Source organism: Podarcis raffonei, chromosome 5, assembly GCF_027172205.1.
Source record: "Podarcis raffonei isolate rPodRaf1 chromosome 5, rPodRaf1.pri, whole genome shotgun sequence".
Taxonomy (NCBI): Eukaryota; Metazoa; Chordata; class Lepidosauria; order Squamata; family Lacertidae; genus Podarcis; species Podarcis raffonei.
In genome coordinates, this window is record NC_070606.1 from 86536681 (window position 1) to 86557086 (window position 20406).

The following is a 20406-nucleotide window of genomic DNA, read 5'->3' on the forward strand; positions in this document are numbered from 1 at the left end:
AGCAACAAGCCTTTTTAGCTATCAAACAACGACTTATGGAGGCCCCAGCCCTTGGACTGCCTAATTCGGAAAAACCCTTTCAGCTGTATGTACATGAACAGAATGGGATTGCAGCGGCAGTCCTGACCCAGAGATTAGGAAGTTGGAACCGTCCAGTAGCTTATTTGTCAAAACAATTGGACTCAGTAGCAAAAGGATGGCCTCCATGCCTAAGGGCAGTAGCGGCCACTGCAAGCCTTGTCAAAGAAGCTGATAAATTTACCTTTGGCCAGACGATGTATGTGAATGTACCTCATGCTGTTCTGACACTTATGGAATATAAGGGTAGTTATTGGCTAACAAACCCAAGGATGGCTAGATACCAAGGCCTGTTGTGTGAAAATCCCAGGATTCATCTACGAGTAGTGAATATGCTCAATCCAGCAACTTTGCTGCCCCTACCAGAGGTAGATGATGAAGAATCACATGATTGTCTCCAAATAATGGATGAAGTTTATTCCAGTAGACCCGATCTGAAAGATGAACCATTGAAAAATCCAGATGTTGTATATTATACTGATGGTAGCAGTTACCTGCATGAGGGTGCCAGACGAGCAGGATATGCTGTGGTCACCAATGAGGAAGTTGTGGAAGCTGAAGCTTTGCCTGCTGGCACCTCAGCACAAAAAGCTGAACTTATAGGTTTAACTAGAGCTCTGCAATTGGCAGCCGGATGTAAGGCAAACATCTATACTGATTCTAAATATGCCTTCTTAACCCTGCATGCACATGGAGCTCTATGGAAAGAAAGAGGTCTAATAGGAGCCCACGGGAAGGCCTTGAAATATGGACCTGAAGTAGAAATCCTGTTGGAAGCAGTATGGGCTCCAGAACAGATTGCTGTAATGCACTGCAAAGGTCATGGACGTGGAAGGGATCCAATAACCAGAGGAAATCATGCTGCTGACAAAGCAGCCCGAGAGGCAGCCCAAAAGCCTGTGGGAGGATTTATAGCAGCCCTCATACCAGAGGTAGTTCCAGAAGAAGTTAAACCTCACTATACCCCAGAAGAGAGGAAGTGGGCTGAACAGGAAGGGGCGATTGTGAAGGACGGTTGGATGATCCTGCCAGACAATAGGATTTATGTACCTCATCACCTAGCAGGTACAATTGTAAGAAATTATCATGAATCTACTCACCTTGGCGGTACTGCAACCAGAGAGAGTCTCAGTCGGAAGTTGTATATTATTAACCTATCACAATTAGCAACTTGCATTTCCCAGAAATGTGTTCTTTGTGCTAAAAACAATCCCAGGCAGGGACCGGTACAACCTCCTGGAATCCAACATGTGGGATACGTCCCCATGGAAAGTCTAATTGTGGACTTCACAGAGCTGGTCCCTTCTAAGGGATTCAAGTATCTCCTTGTGTTTGTAGATACTCTTACTGGATGGGTTGAAGCTTTTCCCACCAGAACTGAAAAGGCACGAGAGGTAACTAAGAGACTCCTCACTGAATTGATCCCAAGGTTTGGATTACCTAGATGCATTGGAAGTGATAATGGGCCAGCGTTCATTGATCAAGTAGTACAAGAAGTATGTCGAGTCCTACAAGTGAAGTGGAGACTGCATGCAGCATATAGGCCTCAGAGTTCAGGGAAAACTGAAAGAATGAATCGGACTCTGAAAACCCAATTGGCAAAATTAACCCAGGAAACAGGATTGGGATGGGTAGATGTGTTACCCATAACACTGTTTCGTGTTCGGTGCGCACCCACAAAAAGACTTAAGTTGTCACCTTTTGAGCTCCTGTATGGGAGGCCGCCCTCCTTTGTTCAGGATATTCCAGCTGACCTCAAACAAATAGGAGACTATGTGACACAGGGACAAGTGCAATCTCTCTCCCGTGTTTTTGTTTCTCTTAACAGGTGGGCCCTCGAGCGCACGCCGTGCAGCATTGCCGAGCCGATTCATCAGTTCCAGGCTGGCGATAGCGTATGGGTGAAAGAGTGGAAACGCGATCCACTTGCACCTAAGTGGCGTGGACCTTACACCATCTTGCTCTCTACTCCAACAGCGGTGAAGGTAGCTGAGGTGACCCCCTGGATTCATCACTCCCGTTTGAAGAAGTCCGAAGGCAGTTGGACGTGCAAAGGTGACCCCTCTAATCCTTTAAAACTGACTCTCTCCAAAAACCCCTGTATCTAGCCCTACGGGGAACGGGCTAGGTCACGGGCAACATTAGACGACCGGCCTGCTGCAGCCACAACCTGGAAGCTGGCTGACCTGCGCACGCCTGAAGCTTGAGGAGCGTCTGAACCAGCGATTGTAAACGGGAAGATTCTCTTATACAATTGATTGACTGCCCCCCCTGTGGAACAATTATCAGAGATATTACTCATTGGGGATCCTTGGGACATATGTTTTGGTCTTGGTGGTTCCCCATTTCTGTCACTGGGGGAATTATATTGGGACTAATATTTTTTTGTTATCACAATAAGGTAATCTTTTGTGGAAGGAATGCATATACTAGACATCAACATGATTTTATTATTAATCCTGATCCCTTGGGAAGGGGAAGGGTCCTTGAATTTGAGCAAATTTGCTAAATATGGATTCCGCCATGACCACAATATGTGGGTAGGCTTAGCTGAGATGGTAGCCAATGTTACAAATAGGACCAATTGCCTTGTTTGCTCTCTTGGGCCAGATGATTCAGAGGGAGGTATGCCCTTATTACCAATACCATTAAATGCCATTGGTATGGTAAGCGAAATGCCACACCAAACAGAAGTACAGAATTTCCCCGGATGGAACTCAACTAAACCAATACGAGTTATACCTGTACAAGGGGAATTCTGTGTACATAAATCATCAGAGGCAGCTGATTCTACCATGATAGGCTCTTCTCATTGCCACTATACTTGGGATTATATTAAGAATAGTCAAACCTGGGCAAACGGTACTACCTATCGAACTCGGAATACCTTGCCCTGTGCACCTCCTTTTATTCATGCATGGAAAATGGTGTGGAACATAACTATGACAGAAAAAGGCAATCTAACATACTGCACTGTGAGCTCTATGCCCCTTTTGATATTTCGCCTTATGCACTCCACGTACCAAAAACCTCAGACCCGATGGTTGTGGTGGATATGTGGAGAATGGGCATACAAGAAACTCCCTTCCAAATGGAGTGGGACTTGTTTCCTGGGATGGGTATTACCACCAATGTGGATTATGCCCACTAGTTCAGCCAAGCGTACACGAAGAAACGCTGATATTTCTCATATAGCAGGAGGAAGTACCCAAAGTTGGAGCGATACTGATGATTGGCCACCAGAGCGCATTATAGCCTATTATGAACCTGCCTCCTGGAATCCTGATGAGCTCATACAAGGGGCTCGAGATCCTATTTATAATCTAAACAGAATAATTCGATTGCAAGCAGTAGTGGAACTTGTAACCAATGCAACGGCCCAGAGTTTGAGACTTATTGCACAACAGTTGGATGAAAGTAGAGCCGCCATTTTGCAGCTGAAAATGGGAATGGATTATGTACTTGCCAGGCAGGGAGGCCTATGTGGAGTCTTGAACTTGACAGGGAATGCCTGTTGCTTTAACATTTCTGATAATGGTGAGGCAATCCGTGTGTTGGCCACAAAGATGGAGAATATAGCACATGTCCCAGTACAAACATGGGAAGGATGGGATATGGGATGGCTCACCAACTGGTTACCAAATGTCGCAGGACTCAAAGGGATACTATTGTCTTGCTTGTTTTTCTTGACGGTAGTAGTAATGGTTTTGTGTATGGTGCCATGTATCATTTCATGTTTTAGAAGTACAATTAGCAAGATGATTTCAAATGAAACTTTACCTCATATCATGGCCCTATACAGAGCTTTACCTCAGGAATATGATGAAGATCAAGCTATCAAGGACACTTGGGAAGGTCCTTGAGCTTGAAAGGGGGGAATGAGGCATCTGATCATAGCCTGCATTTTTAATCAAGGCTTATATTTTGATCAGATTCCTGTATTCTAAAAATGACCTTAAAGAAATATATATTTGTAAATGTTTGTATCTCTCATGCCAGGCAGAAACCATACTCTGGCAGCTGTTTATCTTCTTGATCAAGGGCCCCCTGATTTATAGCAGTGTCTCAGGGTTGTAAAAGGAAATTAAAGCCTGGGAACAAAAGGTCACACTGACCATACAAATGATAGAAGACAATCAAGGTTGCAAAAACACAATTAAATAGTAATAATTATTGTGCCTCCCATTAAACTTGAGCCACATCTTCCTAAGGTTAAAAGGGCAAGAGCTAATACAAACAGCAGCTGGCCAAGGGAAGAGGTCTCTCTCTCTCTCTGAAACTGCTTTGAATCTTTAGAATTTAGCTTAGCTTTTACTAAGTTCCCTTTCTTCTAAAAAAACTATATATGTATGAAATATATTGGCTTAAATGTAATTATGCAAAGGATTTAGAAAGTAAGAAATTATAGAATCATAGAAGAAGTTGGAATAGACCATGAGGGCCATTGAGTCCGGACCCCTGCCAGACAGAGAGACGCCATCGGAGCACTCCTGATATATGGTTGTCAAGCCTCTGCTTAATGACCTCCAAAGATAAAATTAGCCACCATCTGTTTTGGAGTGAATAGGGCAATAGGGCAAAAGATGAAATGTTAGTTAAGGCGCCTAGTCTAGGGCAAAAGGTTATTTGGTAATTAAGGTGCCTTGTAGAGGTTAATGGCTATTTATTTGCCAATTATAAATAGAAGGAAATATAGCTCTTTGTCTCCCATAAAAGGTAATAGGAAATGGGTGTATCTTTTATGATTGGTTCTAGCAAACAGCCAATAGGAATTTTAACCAGGCTGATTGGACAGAGGCAGCCAAAGGAGGAGCAAGGGGGCTGAGCTGAGGGAATATAAGTGCTGGCCATAAGGGCAGGAAGGCAGGCCAGAGCTTGGTAACCATATACCACTGTGCCTCTCATTTATTTGTCTGACAAATAAATTATTATTTTAATTTCTCTATTGCTGCGTTGAATATTTCATTCCAGCTAAGCGTTAACCACAAGCAGGGTGCTACACTATGATTTTATCTTCACCCAAAATTCTTAACTGGAAGGAAATTTAGAAACTCTGCACACTGAATATAACAGTCTAAGATTTCTAGTCTGAAACACATATATTTGGTGCTTTACAATTGTGTTGGTCTCCAGAGTGAGATCAGTTTAAACTTTGTTTAAAAACTGTTTAGACATCTGTTTTGTGTGTTGGATATTTGATGCTGTTGATCTTAAAATGTCAGGCAAGAGTAGTATAGTGTCATTTGCAAATTGAAAACTTAAGATGTTTTGTAACTGAGGTCACTAATACATGGGAAATTTTCCTTCAGATATTCTATTAACTTCCACCTGGGACTATAAATGCAGTCTATGGCAGATTAGTACATCTGGAGCTAAAATGAGTCACATAGGGTGTTGGTTCATGATCTTTGCATAAATAGGTTAACAAACTGGAATTACGTTTTGTGGAATTAGTTACAACAAAAGATGCCATCTTTCCCCCAGAGATGGTTGGCCTATAATGATCGGGATTAAACCTTAAGTTTTACAATATTAAATACTTGGATGATAACTAGTGTTAGTCATAATCTGTGTAGACATATTGAGCTCAATGCACTTAAATACAGAAGTCCATGGATTTCACTGGGTTCAGAGTCTGGCTATCACCAATTATACTTATAGAATCATAGAATCATAGAGTTGGAAGAGACCACAAGGGCCATCGAGTCCAACCCCCTGCCAAGCAGGAAACACCATCAGAGCACTCCTGACATATGGTTGTCAAGCCTCCTCCAAAGAAGGAGACTCCACTACACTCCTTGGCAGCAAATTCCACTGTCGAACAGCTCTTACTGTCAGGAAGTTCTTCCTAATGTTTAGGTGCAATCTTCTTTCTTGTAGTTTGGAACCATTGCTCTGTATCCGCTTCTCTGGAGCAGCAGAACACAACCTTTCTCCCTCCTCTATGTGACATCCTTTTATATATTTGAACATGGCTATCATATCACCCCTTAACCTCCTCTTCTCCAGGCTAAACATGCCCAGCTCCCTTAGCCGTTCCTCATAAGGCATCGTTTCCAGGCCTTTGACCATTTTGGTTGCCCTCCTCTGGACACGTTCCAGTTTGTCAGTGTCCTTCTTGAACTGTGGTGCCCAGAACTGGACACAGTACTCCAGGTGAGGTCTGACCAGAGCAGAATACAGTGGCACTATTACTTCCCTTGATCTAGATGCTATACTCCTATTGATGCAGCCCAGAATTGCATTGGCTTTTTTAGCTGCCGCGTCACACTGTTGGCTCATGTCAAGTTTGTGGTCAACCAAGACTCCTAGATCCTTTTCACATGTACTGCTCTCAAGCCAGGTGTCACCCATCTTGTATTTGTGCCTCTCATTTTTTTTTGCCCAAGTGCAATACTTTACATTTTTCCCTGTTAAAATTTATCTTGTTTGTTTTGGCCCAGTTCTCTAATCTGTCAAGGTCGTTTTGAAGTGTGATCCTGTCCTCTGGGGTGTTAGCCACCCCTCCCAGTTTGGTGTCATCTGCAAATTTGATCAGGATGCCCTTCAGTCCATCATCCAAGTCGTTGATAAAGATGTTGAATAAGACCGGGCCCAAGACAGAACCCTGTGGCACCCCACTAGTCACTCTTCTCCAGGATGAAGAGGAACCATTGATGAGCACCCTTTGGGTTCGTTCAGTCAGCCAGTTACAAATCCACTGAGTGGTAGCATAGTCAAGACCGCATTTTACCAGCTTCTTTACAAGAATATCATGGGGCACCTTGTCAAATGCCTTGCTGAAATCAAGGTAGGCTACATCCACTGCGTTCCCTTCATCTACCAGGCTTGTAATTCTGTCAAAAAACGAGATCAGGTTAGTCTGACATGACTTATTTTTCAGAAATAACATGCTTGTCAAATATATGTTGAGCATTCCATTGAGAAACTTCAAAGAAAAAGGTTGTACAGCTCTCCTCAGACCTTGTTTAGCAGATAATGTGTGCTTTGCAAGATGCTACATGCATTCAATTCTGACATGCTGTTTATTTGTACGTTGTTGCTACACAAGAATGCTCCTTTCTAATCTACTATTATGGCCAACCGCATTAGCTATTTTAGCACATCACAATAGCCCAGTTCGTATGTCACATTAAACCAGCATGCTTGTGTATGCTGCTCAAAATTTCTCACTCTGCCTCTCTTCATCTGCTGCTGCTGCTGCTGCTGCTGCTGCTGCAGCAGCAGCACCACTGAGAAACAAGCCAAAGTCCCACTTGTTGTGACGTCTGAAACTAGGCTCATGGCTTGTTAGGGGAAAAACATCAAGCCTGCATTCAGACACCTCAACAAGCCAGAGTCTGGTGTGTTTCTTGGCTCAGTAGGAGTGTTTACCATCATGCTTCTAATTCATGTGGAACCATAGTCTTTTGACTGTGGTTTCTTGAACTGTGGTGACCCGTGTGTTATGTATATGGCTTGGTTTCAATCTGTGGAGAGAAAGCAATGGCAAATAACTCATTCCTATTAAACTGGGCTAAAGCTGATACTGTTATTCTAGCTGAATGTAATTACAAATTGTTGCTAATTATTACTATGGAATAGTCAAATTAATGAACAACTTCACCAGGTGATTGACTTTCACTCAACATGAGCTAGTTGTTGAACAGTTGGCTGGAGTACAGTCTTCACCACTGTAGAATCCTGCTTAAAAATAATTCAGTTCTTGGTTTATGCTGGCTGTACCTCTGCATTAAAAATGGACATTTGGTAATGATTTAACAATTGTGTAATTCTCTGTACTTCTAGTGCTATGCAGCAAGAGTGGTACTTTTTAGTAAGGTGAAATAAAAATATGCTAAATGTGGCATGATTTAGGAAAGTCATCTGGATTAACTTTTTTTAAAAAAAGTATAGATAGAATTTGCTGTTTTTTAAAAAATAAAGCTAGGTTTTTAAATTTAACTTTATTATATTAGGTGTCACTTAAAGTAATCTGATATATTTTAATGCAACACAAACCTGTCATGGTGCGTAGCCAGGCTTGGCTCAGAGATAACAGACCATGGTTTGATACATGAGTAAGTTAGCATAAATTGACAGCTTAACCTAAGTCTCAAGGTTGTTGTGAAGACAAAATGAAGAGGGAGCTCACTGAAGGAAAGGTGAGAGATAATTGTAATAATAAATAATAAGGTTTTAAAGCCCTTTTTTAAAAGTTAAAAACTATCTGCAATAAGAGCTATGTTTAGGAGGAAATATAGAGGCTACCAGATTTTGTAAAGTTTGACCACCCTGATTAGTAAACCCCAACCACTTCAATAAAAGTGGGTTAGAAACTAAGCTTTGTCCAATTTATGCCGTAGCTATCCTACTGCCAAATCTGCTCAATTATTCCAAATCCTAGCAAGACCCAACAGTGTTATACACCCAACAAGACTGCTAGTGTTTTCTCCACAGTTCATTGTCTGTCTTTTAGCAGCATACTGCCAACACACACAAAAAACTTCCAAGGACATATTTTGCAATATTATTCACAAGTGTTTTATAATGTGATTCTTGCAAGTCATCAGAAAGCCATATCTTTCAGAGCCCAGAACAGAAGAGATAGGATCTATCCCATGTTTAAAGTTGACTTTAAAATGTCACTGTATGGGATATTCTTGCCAATTGGCCATTTACATGTATATTTAATATAACACTGTGGTCACACCTCCCAATTGGTTCAACAACACTTAACATCTCTCACTGGGTTCAACATTTGCATTTCTCAACAATGATTGGAACACATATGAATCCAGTCTGTGTGAGGGTAGTTGAAGTCACCCATTACTACAAAATTTGCCTTTTTGGATGCTTCTGTGATTACATTCTGCATCTCAAGTATGAACTGTGTAGCCATGAATTTGTTTCATCAGACTTGAAAATGTAGGGTACTTAGAGCATGAGAAAAATATAACATGTATAATTTGTATGGGTCTCTTACGAACTGTTGCTAAGTATCCACATTTTATGGGAAATACTTTTCTATAGTCTCATTAAATACCAAGTATTACTTTCTAAAACCTGAATGATGCCAGGAATCAAATTAGTTAAGAGAAAATGATAGTCTGGTTAGGCTGCTAACTATTTCTGTGGTACAAGCAGTGTTGTAGAAATCACGAGCACCTTAACAGTTGAGGTTGGTATATAAAACAGAAGTTCTTTTTCAGACATGTGCTGATGTGTTGCTTAGAAACTGAACTTTTGTACGAGGCCTGGCTTAGATAGCAGGATAGACATTAAGAATAATGCATTCAAGACTCAAACACACAGGTAAACGAATGCATGTGCATTGACAGATGGAAGCAAATAGAGTTGATGCAATATAAATAGGTCCTTAGTTCTGAAATTAATAGACTATTTGTTTGGACTCTTTCCAGTGACATTATGATAACCTACTTTGAACCTTCCATCTCCTTTGAGGGATTGTGTAACGAAGTTCGAGACATGTGCGCCTTTGATAATGAACAGCTTTTTACCATGAAGTGGATCGATGAAGAAGGTAAGATGATACAAAGCAGAACTACTTCATAAAATACTAGTATCTTCTACTCAGTGCTTTTTTCTCGGGGGGACGCAGGGGTACACATACCCCTAAACATTTTGTGAATCTAAGTTTGGCCTCATTAAGGGGCAGTATTTCAATATGAGTTGGAAAATGAGAGTACCCCTAAACATTTTTAAAGAAAAAAATCACTGCTTCTACCTAATATCCCAGCTTTACTTCCCAGGACCAAAGTAGAAAGCATTTCATTTCATCTGCAGCCTCTATTTGCCAGCAAAGAAAGAAAGAAAGACCATAGCAGTCTATTTGAACTCTTTCATGCGTCAGATGTAGGCATGTCAGTTTTCAGAGCATTCCAACTATAAACATGGAGAAGGAGAACTCAAGACATCTTAATACTGTATAAAGTGAGAAGTTTTAAGATTCTCTGTTCTTTAGGGCAGTAAATTCGATATGCTAATCTAGTTCATTGTCACCAAATTATATGTAATATGAACCAAGAAAGATCATATTCCTTTCCTAAGCTTTGGTATTGATTTTTGCTGTTTCTGTCATGTGTTTTGATTGTGTCTTATGTAAATGCATTTTCAAGAAATGCCTTCCTTAGTTATAGGTCACTTATTCTTCCAAAATAGCAAACTTTTTAACTATTGCCTGCAGAGGAAAAAAGCTTTCCTGTGTGCTGGTCAGTAAGTTACAATAAAATCATTAGCTCAAGCTGCCGCGGAAATGTACCACAGTTAAGTTTTGAGGGGGAGTATAGAGAAAGAGTGTGCCAGGGAAAACACATGCAAATAAAATTACAGGATTGGAAAGCTGCAAAACAAGTTCCTTATTTTCCCAAATGACTTGCAATGTAAACTTCCTGGTATTTAATCTCAGTTCAGAGTTCCTAGTTCAGTAGAGAAATTATGTGAATTGAAAGTATACTATCGTTGAGTTTCTTTATTTGCATTGGTGAAAGTGACCTAGACACCAGACTGGATTGCAGCCATTGCTTCCATATTTTCCCACTTCTTTGCACTCATGAGAGCTAGAGTCCTAAGCTTTGTAACAAAACTAAGATTGTAGGGTTGAACAACAAACACACCCATGAGTCCGCATACCTGATGTGTTACACTTAATGTAATGGTTTTGTAGGTTGTGAGTCATTGATGATGTGTTCATACTGGAGTGTAAGAGCACAATGTCATCTTCATTTGACTGTTCTTCCTGTTTCCTTCATTCTGAAAGTAAGGATTTTGTTGAGATGGTGAGGTGGAGCAGGCAACTTTTTAACCTTGGCACACCTAGAATCATTGTTATACAAAGTAAACATTAATTCTGGTAAGCACTAAATATCCTCAGGCATACTTAAGAACACCTGCCCACATTTCTTTTCTTATTTGTTCTTTGTTTTGCTAAACTTGTACCACAATTGTTTCTTTGCTTGGCTGAAGAAAAACAGGTTTGTTCTCTTAGTATCCCTGAATGAAATCTTTAATTGCTACAATTCATTTCTGTGTAATATTCAGTGTCTGTCTTAGATGGCCTTGTTTAATCAGTTTTGAGCACAGTACAAAGGAAGAGATGTCCTTTAGCTTTGGGTGCCAGTTGTGTCTGAAATGACTTAGGATGAATTCCCAAATATACAAATGGTATGTAGGATGGCGAAAAAGATATTTTTTTACAAAAATTGTGAAGTTTGATAAAAGAGAGCCATTACATCTCAAGAGAACCATTTCACATAGTATTATGTATCTGTAAATCTGAGTTTGCTGATATTTTCAACAAGAAGTTGTTCTCAATCACAACTCTTCAGCATGCATAAAGGTAAAGGTAAAGGGACCCCTGATCATTAGGTCCAGTTGTGACCGACTCTGGGGTTGCGGCGCTCATCTCGCTCTATTGGTCGAGGGAGCCGGCATACGGCTTCCAGGTGATGTGGCCAGCATGACTAAACTGCTTCTGGCAAACCAGAGCAGTGCACGGAAACGCCATTTACCTTCCCGCTGGAGCGGTACCTATTTATCTACTTGCACTTTGAAGTGCTTTCGAACTGCTAGGTTGGCAGGAGCAGGGACCGAGCAACGGGAGCCCACCCCATCACGGGGATTCGAACCGCCGACCTTCTGATCGGCAAGCCCTAGGCTCTGTGGTTTAGACCAAAGTGACACCCGCGTCCCTTCAGCATGCATACATGTCTGCAAACTTGTTTGTTACAGTCATTAAATGTTTGCATGTAAAAATCTTAATGTGTGAAATGGCTCTGAAAAAAAGCTAGTTATTCTTTGTGTAGCTGTGAGAATAACTTTAGCCAGTCTTGAACACAAAGAAAGCCCTACTGGATCAGGCCCATGGCCCATCTAGTCTAGCATCCTGTTTTTTCTGGTGGCCAGCCAGATGCCCATGGGAAGTCTATAGGCAGGGCATAAGCACATAAGTTTTCTCCTGTTCTTTTTCCTCAAGCGGCATGCTGCCTCTGAGATTGGAGGTAGTATACAGCCATCATAGCGAGTAACCATTGGAAGCCCATATCCTCCATGAATGTAAGCCTAGCAAAGTTTGTTGATGGCTTCTTTTATTGGCATATAAAATAGATTAAATCCGTACCTATAAATCTCAAAGGATGGGAGTGGGGAGGAGAAAAGTGTTTCTCGAGAACTATATTCTTTTTAAAAGACTCACTCTTATCATAGAAAATATTGTGAATCTGATATGCTAATGCAACTACAAGAAACATACTTTTAGAGGAAAATTGGCACATATTTAGTTTATCCAGTGAATGTGGGGGTGTAATGACAGATTTTGTTTGCTAGGCTTAAGTCAAAATATTTTAAAAATAAACAATTCATAATTTTCCTTCTTTAGATTGGAAAGCAATTAGGTAGTCTCTCTGAAACATGAGCTGACATTATCAAGAACTCTAAAGAGAATATTACCCTTGGTTGTAGGAATTATGTTAAGGAGCAGCTTGACTCAAGTTGAGCTGTATTCATTGAATGAATTCATTTCTTTCTAGGGGATCCATGTACCGTTTCTTCTCAGCTGGAATTGGAAGAAGCTTTTCGGTTGTATGAACTAAACAAAGATTCAGAACTCCTAATACATGGTAACATGGTATAATACTGTTTGTGTGTGTGTGTGTGTGTGTGTGTGCTTGCATGCATGAGAGAAGGAGGGACAGAGAGGAAGGAAGGAAGGAACATATTCTTCAGCCTGCATGAATGACCTCTATTTTAATATTTAAATGTTCATCAGCTTTGTTTTTTAAAAACACTTGTGTGCAAGCACTGAAGGAGCAAGTTACCCTTGTTTAGGGATATTTGTTTTGCATACCATATTTGTCCACCTGCCTTCTTACCATGCAAAAGGTTTTCCAGGGAGGGAATAAACAAAATATTTTTAACTGTACTAGACATCACTTTGGCACATCCACTCCTGATTTGAGGAGTGGAGAATACACAGGCTTTCCTCATTAGTTTTTTGTTTAGTGCTAATAAAGTTAGTGCTAGTAAAGTTCTGTTGTATTTGAAACAACTGTTGTCTTCATGACTATTTCTATCGTTACAGATTTTACACTTCTTGCTAGTAGGAAGTTGAGTGGGAGAAATATAAATGCCATGGATAACTTTTTTATTTTTATATGAATGCTAGTTACCCTTCTGAGGCACTTATGTGATCCATTCTTACCGTAACTGAAATGAGTCATTTAGAAACACATTTGGAGATGGCTTTTGAAATGTGACTTTGTATATGTGGCCTGCATGTGCCCTAGATGACACTGAATGCTCAATTCTCTCCTTTGTAACTTAGGGCCACTGCTCACGCAACCAAGCAGTTTGGCACTGTTTTCTGATGCATATTTTATCTTTTCACATATCATTAAAATAATAGCTAATGCAGTATTACTGATTTCCCCCCCCCTCCCCCAGTGTTTCCTTGTGTACCAGAAAGACCTGGAATGCCCTGTCCAGGGGAAGATAGTAAGTATAATTATTTGAAATATTCAGTGTTACCATATTTTTAAAATCTGGATCCTTGTTGTGTTTTTGTTTATGGAGTGATTTGTTTGTTTATACTTATTAAATATAAATATACCACTCTTCATCCAAAGATCTCAAGGTGGTTCACAGCATAAAAATCAAAATGAGAACAGAAAATACATAATAAAACAAAAACAAACAAATAACCTCATTCTACAAACACATTTAAAAGGCCATAGAATGTTAATGATCCAAAGGCCTGGTTATTAAGAAGTGTTTTCACCTGCCATCTAAAAATATGTAATGAAGGTATCAGACGAGCCTCCCTAAATTTTACCTAAATTAAAAATATACATAACTTTCAATTTTATGACTGACTGGCAAGTACAGTATGGTGGTTAATCAAATAAACTGTGACCCAAGAAACTCCAGTTTAAATTTCACTTTATCTGTGATGTTACTGATGGTGATAGGCAAGCTGATAACTATCATACAATCATGCTTACACCCAAGATCCATAACGGAATAAAAACGCTAGCCAACCTTCAAGGCCAGTTTTAAAGTTTACTGAGATTATGTGATACACAAGAGTAAAAACCTTTATAAATACAAAATAATTGTTAAATATTTGGGTAATCTATTTACATATGCTTGACTTGCATAATTCTTGAAACTGGGCTCAGTTTGATAGCTAAGGACAAAGCAAGCAGCCTTCTCTGGAGTTTTTGTGTGATTGTTTCTAATTTCTCCCCCTAGAGTCTATTTATCGCCGAGGTGCACGGCGATGGCGAAAGCTCTATTGTGCAAATGGTCACACTTTCCAAGCCAAGCGATTCAACAGGGTAGGTTTTAATAGACTTTACTGAGACTGTTCTTTCATTTGTAGTTAACCTCTCCTAATAAATATCACCTTTTCGAAATGGACTTTGTCCTCCTGAGATATTAAATGCCTTTTTATATATGTACTGATAATTAGGAAATAGGCCTTAAAATATCAAATTTACTTGTGTCAGCTGCAAGTCCAATCAGAGTTTATTTAGTTTTCCATATAATAGAACTTCATCTGTAGGACTATTTATTTCTGAGCACCCAGTGGTTTTCAACTAAATGTGATGCTTTAAAAATGTGCTAAGTCCTTTAAATGGGAGAAAGCTTTGCTCGTGAGTGTTTATGCTGGGATTCAAAGTACAGTGGTACCTCAGGTTACATACGCTTCAGGTTACAGACTCCACTAACCCAGAAATAGTACCTCGGGTGAAAAACTTGGCTTCAGGATGAGAACAGAAATCGTGCTCTGGCGGTGCAGTGGCAGCAGGAAGCCCCATTAGCTAAAGTGGTGCTTCAGGTTAAGAACAGTTTCAGGTTAAGAACGGACCTCCGGAACTAATTAAGTACTTAACCCGATGTACCACTGTATTGGATTTAAAGCCCAACTTCTACAGAATATTGGGCACCCTTATTTGTTAGTACAGTGTACTCTACAGATGAGTCTGGTGATCATGGATAATGAAGGATCCAGACAACCAAGGAGTGTTTATATAGTGCTTTATAACATACAAAGTGCTTCACACATAGTAACCACCACATTGAGACAAGCGTATTTCTGTTTAATAGCCCAGGAGATGAGCCACCATTTCCCTGATGCATGCAGCCCCTTTGACTTGTGCCTTCACAACATAAGCAGTCAGTCCTGGAAGCCTTTAAATAATATTTTCCTATTCTAACTGAAACAGGAAACTGTGATTGCCAAAAGAAGCCAGGGTATTAAACCAACTTCATATCATATCAAGCACTCTTGGATGAAACTGATTATCTTGACCCATTTTAATCTGGCTTCAGATGTGGTTATGGGACTGAATGAGCCTTTATAGCTCTGGTAGATAACCTTCACCATGAGGTGAACAGAGGGAGTAAAACCCTTTTGTTCTTACTTGATATTTTTGTCAGTGGTTTTTGATAACCACTGGTAGTTGTATCCTTTTGAACCAACTCACTGAGATGGGTATTGGAGGTGCTGTTTTACAGAGATTCAACAATTTTTATGCTCAGAATTTGTTATATATATTATCATTTAATCAGATTGGTTATCTCATCATTGCGTTATAAAAATGTATATATAGTCAAAAAGCCAGATAATAAATGAAGAGGGGGGAGAAATATTTTTTTAAAAAACCAAATTAACAAAGCTGAGCATTTTAAATGTATGTAGTGGGGAACATAACCATGAGAAAGCCAGAAAAAACACAAAAAGAGCACCTGTGAGCTAATTACTTTAACCATAACTTCAGAGCAACAGGTTATCAGATTTTTCAGTGTGGTATTTTGTGAGTAGATACCCTATTGCATGAGTCGTAGTTTGAGAATATCTAGATACTGTTAGTTAATGGTCATTTGCCTGTTTGTTTTTCAGAGAGCTCATTGTGCCATCTGCACTGATAGGATATGGGGACTGGGACGCCAGGGATACAAATGCATCAATTGTAAACTCCTCGTTCACAAAAAATGTCACAAACTGGTCAGCATAGAATGTGGCCGACACGCATTACCACAAGTAAGTGATATGGATAGCTATAACCTTCTCCAATGTGCATATAAATACACAAGTATACATAATGGTTTTACTAAGACTGTGATGGGGACCTGGGGTGGGATTAGCCTAACATGCCCCGTTAGTGTAAGCCCTGTGCTAAGACTTCCACATGCAATGGGGCTTCCCCCCATATCCCCAAAATAGGCTCTGGGGGTTGGAGACCCTCCAGACCAGTGTGCTGGGGGAGGTGAGGGGGGCGGTTCTGTTTGACAAGCTGATAAATTTGTACAGATGGAAAAACTGGAAGAGCACAAAAGCAGAATGCCACATTCGACTTTCACTTCTTTGATTCTGGTTTTTATATCTGATGTTGCCTCACTAAAATATAACACAGTTGGTTTGCTTTACTGTTCTGTGAAAGTGAATTTAGATGCCAATATGGGCACTTCATCCTGCTTGATTTTGGTAACTAAACGATCCTAGCTTTTGAACTTGAGGTGTATATTTTGAGAACCCACCTCATTTTTGTGATTGTAAGTTGTTTTAAACTGTTTTTAATATTGGGTTTTATTGTTGTAATCAGGCCTAGGACCTTACCGTGAAGTGTGGGTAATTATTATTAAATAACAACAACAATAATTTTGAATGAATTTTGAATTTATGTTTCAATGAATGAAACACAAAATTTGTGAGGCCCTTAAATTTTGCACCAGACCCTGTGGCTTCTGATCAAAGATTTATATAGTCTGGTCTGTGCATTAATTATTTTAAAGAATGCCCTACTCTGTTTAGTGGGATTTACTCCCAAGTACAAGAGCATAGGATTGAAACCTTAGATTTAGACTGCCAGTTTTGCAATTTGATACAATGGCATAGCTCCTTGTAGAAAACAGTAAAGTTGTAATCTTATTCTTTGACTTTTTGTAGGAGTCTATGGATCCTTCATCAGTGCATCTTGATAACATGGAACCAGGTAAGAACAGTGCTTTCTGTAATTATATTGAAAGGACCAAATGTGGACCCCCCCAAAAAAATGAATTAGTGCTTCTTATTTGCATAATAATTTCTGGGTTTTATCCAACACTGTGCATGTTCCACTTATACAGCAGGACTTTTCTGGAACAGATTTTGAGGGTTCAAGGGAGAGGAAGTTCCATCATGCAGGCAAAAGTATGCTGCATGAGCAGAATGGCGGTGTTGAATACAATCTTCTGTTTTTTAAATCTACTGTGAGCAAGAAGCAAAAATGTATATTCTTCACTGACTTTAAATGAATCATTTATTTGTGATCTCTATATAAAACCATCTTTAGAAGTGTGTTCTATTAACTGCAGGGAATGGGCACAGCCATGCCTACCCATTTAATTTCATGTAATTTACTGTGTGGTTCCCTGTGGATGTACAGAAGATGACTTAATAATATGGCCATGTTTGGGATAACACAGCAAAATTAATTAATTTGTAGGACGTTCTAGCAGACTTTGCCAATTTACCATCTTAGAAGCATAAAAGCAAAGAGGAATTTCCAATCACTTGCAGAAAGGAATTGCATTTGCCTGTAATTTTGATATTATCCTTACATTTTTTTACTTTTAGTGATTCCTTATCATCCTTCAAGTCATGAAAGTTTGGACCATGTTGGTGAAGAAAAGGAGGTATTCTAATTGTTTAATGTCTTGGTTTTTTACTAAGTTATCTGTGCATTTCTGGAATATTAAGAAACTTACCTGTAACTTCCAACACAACATATGCAGCTCAGTTAGCCTATTGTTAATAGAATTTTTGAGGTCAGAAAAGCTCTCAAAGATCTGACAGTATTACCCAAGGCAATTCTATTCACATGTTTCCATCTACCCATAGGCAACAAGTATTAGAGAAAGTGGTAAAGTATCCTCCAGTCTGGGTCTCCAAGATTTTGATCTACTTCGAGTTATAGGGAGAGGAAGTTATGCAAAAGTACTTCTGGTTCGGTTAAAGAAGACTGAGCGCATTTATGCAATGAAAGTTGTGAAAAAGGAACTAGTAAATGATGATGAGGTGAGTGGTATTTCTGTTAAATGAACTGTTCTTTAAATTCTGTTTTATATGAATGGTGGCATATTAGAGGTCAGATAACTCCCCTGTAATTTGTGATCATGTTTGGTTGTATTCAAAGTGGCACTTCTGAGTTTGGTTCTTAACAAGTTAATCAGGTTTTCCACTAATTAAAACTCTGCCAGCAATTTAAAAGATATGGAAATGTTGGACCAAATCTCCTTTCAGGAAGAGCCCTTCCTGTTTATGTATAAAGACAATCTTGGGTACTCAAGGTTAGTGTCTCTGCATTGTGACATGATAGTTTTCTTAAACTATTTCTCAGACTTTTAATACACATCTGTATTGGCAAACCTCAAATAACTATTTGTGCTTAAAGACATTGATGGTATAAATGCATTTAAAGGAAGCTATCACCATAAGCAACTTAAAGACCATGGGGAGTTTAAGCCTGTTTTGAAATTGCATTGTTGTATAATTTTGGAAACAAAATTCAATTGCATCCTATTAATTGCTGAATATGGGAGCAGAATATTTGACTTTAGAAACGGGTATGACTTTTTTCAGGATAATTAAGAATCTTATTATCATTGTCTGCCTACAAGAGCCAGGAAATCATATTTCTGCTTATCTGTTGCAAGTTAATTAATATTAGCCGAAAGTATTACAAAAGCAACTGTTCTGTGTATTTTTATAATAGGATATTGATTGGGTTCAGACAGAGAAACATGTCTTTGAGCAGGCTTCAAATCATCCTTTTCTTGTTGGCCTTCACTCTTGTTTCCAGACAGAAAGCAGGTAATTGTGTAATATGATTTTTGCAGGTTCTTTCATTTGATCCTTTTTATAATAAGCCATTATTTTCCCCCCAACACTAAGATATAATTAGCAACATACAGCACTAACACTTATGCAGTTTCATCAAAAAAGACTTGAACGACAGGTTCCTTATGATCAGAGAAGATGGCTGTAAGGAAATCTTGAGCTGCAAAAATGATTTTCAAAAGAGAGTTGTTGAACAATGAAGCCATCCGTAGAATAAAGGATAGTAGAATGAAATGTAAAAACAGCATGCAGAAGAGCTGGTTTCTAGTTGGGAGTAGGAGAACTATAGTTAATGAAGGTGGAAAGATGGGAACCATGTGTGCAGAGAGATCATAGTCTTTGTTAACGTTTGAACACAGTACAGATAAGGAGAAAAGCCAGAATGTGCCAAAACAATTGTTTGCTTTTTCATTGAGTGTTCAAAACCTAAGTAAATGGATTACTATAATAAAGAAATTGCTTAAGCATAGGAAAATACTTTGAGGAGTGGTGAAGTGAATATAATACCAGTTCAGGCATCCCCAAACTCGGCCCTCCAGCTGTTTTGGGACTACAGTTCCCATCATCCCTGACCACTGGTCCTGTTAGCTAGGGATGATGGGAGTTGTAGTCCCAAAACAGCTGGAGGGCTTAGTTGATCAAATGTCTTGAAAACAAAGCTGCATACAGGAGACACACATGGTGTGATATATTTATTAAAGAAGTTGGTAGTGCAAGGTTGTAAAATAGGAAAAGGAGGAAGGTGATAAACAAGCCTTGAATCATTTTCTCATAGTGGCCTAGGTGCTGCTGTGTCACATACTTCAATATACATGCCTGTTTACTTACCATGGTAAAACACTAGAGAATATATCCTCAGGCAAATCTTTTTGAGGAAGGGTAGAGTTTGACGAAAAGGGAGTACAAGGAAAATCAAAACACAAGTCCTGAAGCATTCAGTGGAGCTGTACTCCCAACTACCTATCAGTAAAGGAATAAGATTATAAAATGTATGTTAGAAGATTTATAGTGTAAACTGCCCATTGATCTGCAGAGGAAGGGTGGTATAGGGCTGTGTTCATGTTGAAAATACCTGCAAAGGGAGAATAGATAGGCATGTTTTATTGATGATTGAGATGGACTAACCAAAGTGGAGAGTGGGAACGCTCTGAAAGCACTTCAGTTGTTAAGTTTGTGTAGGTGACAAGGTGGACCATAATAATAAAAGTATGTAAGAATCAAGCCATTATAGAATTTACTTCTGTGTTCCAGACTATTTTTTGTTATAGAATATGTAAACGGAGGGGACCTCATGTTTCATATGCAGCGCCAAAGGAAATTGCCGGAAGAGCATGCAAGGTATGTGTTCCTGCCGTGACTTTTGCACATTGTTATGGATTGAGGGAAAACCCAAAGGTGTCTAATTACATGGAACATCTCCTTTTGCCTCCCAATTTTAATTATTGTTT

At 39.4% G+C, this 20406-nt stretch overlaps 1 protein-coding gene across 2 annotated transcripts in view; it reads left to right on the forward strand.

Moving 5' to 3' along the window:
- Positions 1-20406, forward strand: part of PRKCI (protein kinase C iota) — a 42732-nt gene that overhangs the window by 11634 nt on the left and 10692 nt on the right. Inside the window, exons 2-11 of one of the 2 annotated variants that reach the window (XM_053390532.1) lie at positions 9480-9601; positions 12606-12695; positions 13519-13569; positions 14326-14411; positions 15980-16120; positions 17027-17072; positions 17696-17754; positions 17960-18136; positions 18834-18931; positions 20210-20296. In XM_053390532.1, the coding sequence (XP_053246507.1) occupies positions 9480-9601; positions 12606-12695; positions 13519-13569; positions 14326-14411; positions 15980-16120; positions 17027-17072; positions 17696-17754; positions 17960-18136; positions 18834-18931; positions 20210-20296 (957 nt within the window). The remainder of the gene's footprint in view (positions 1-9479; positions 9602-12605; positions 12696-13518; positions 13570-14325; positions 14412-15979; positions 16121-17026; positions 17073-17695; positions 17755-17959; positions 18137-18833; positions 18932-20209; positions 20297-20406) is intronic. The other variant, XM_053390533.1, reaches the window with a different exon arrangement.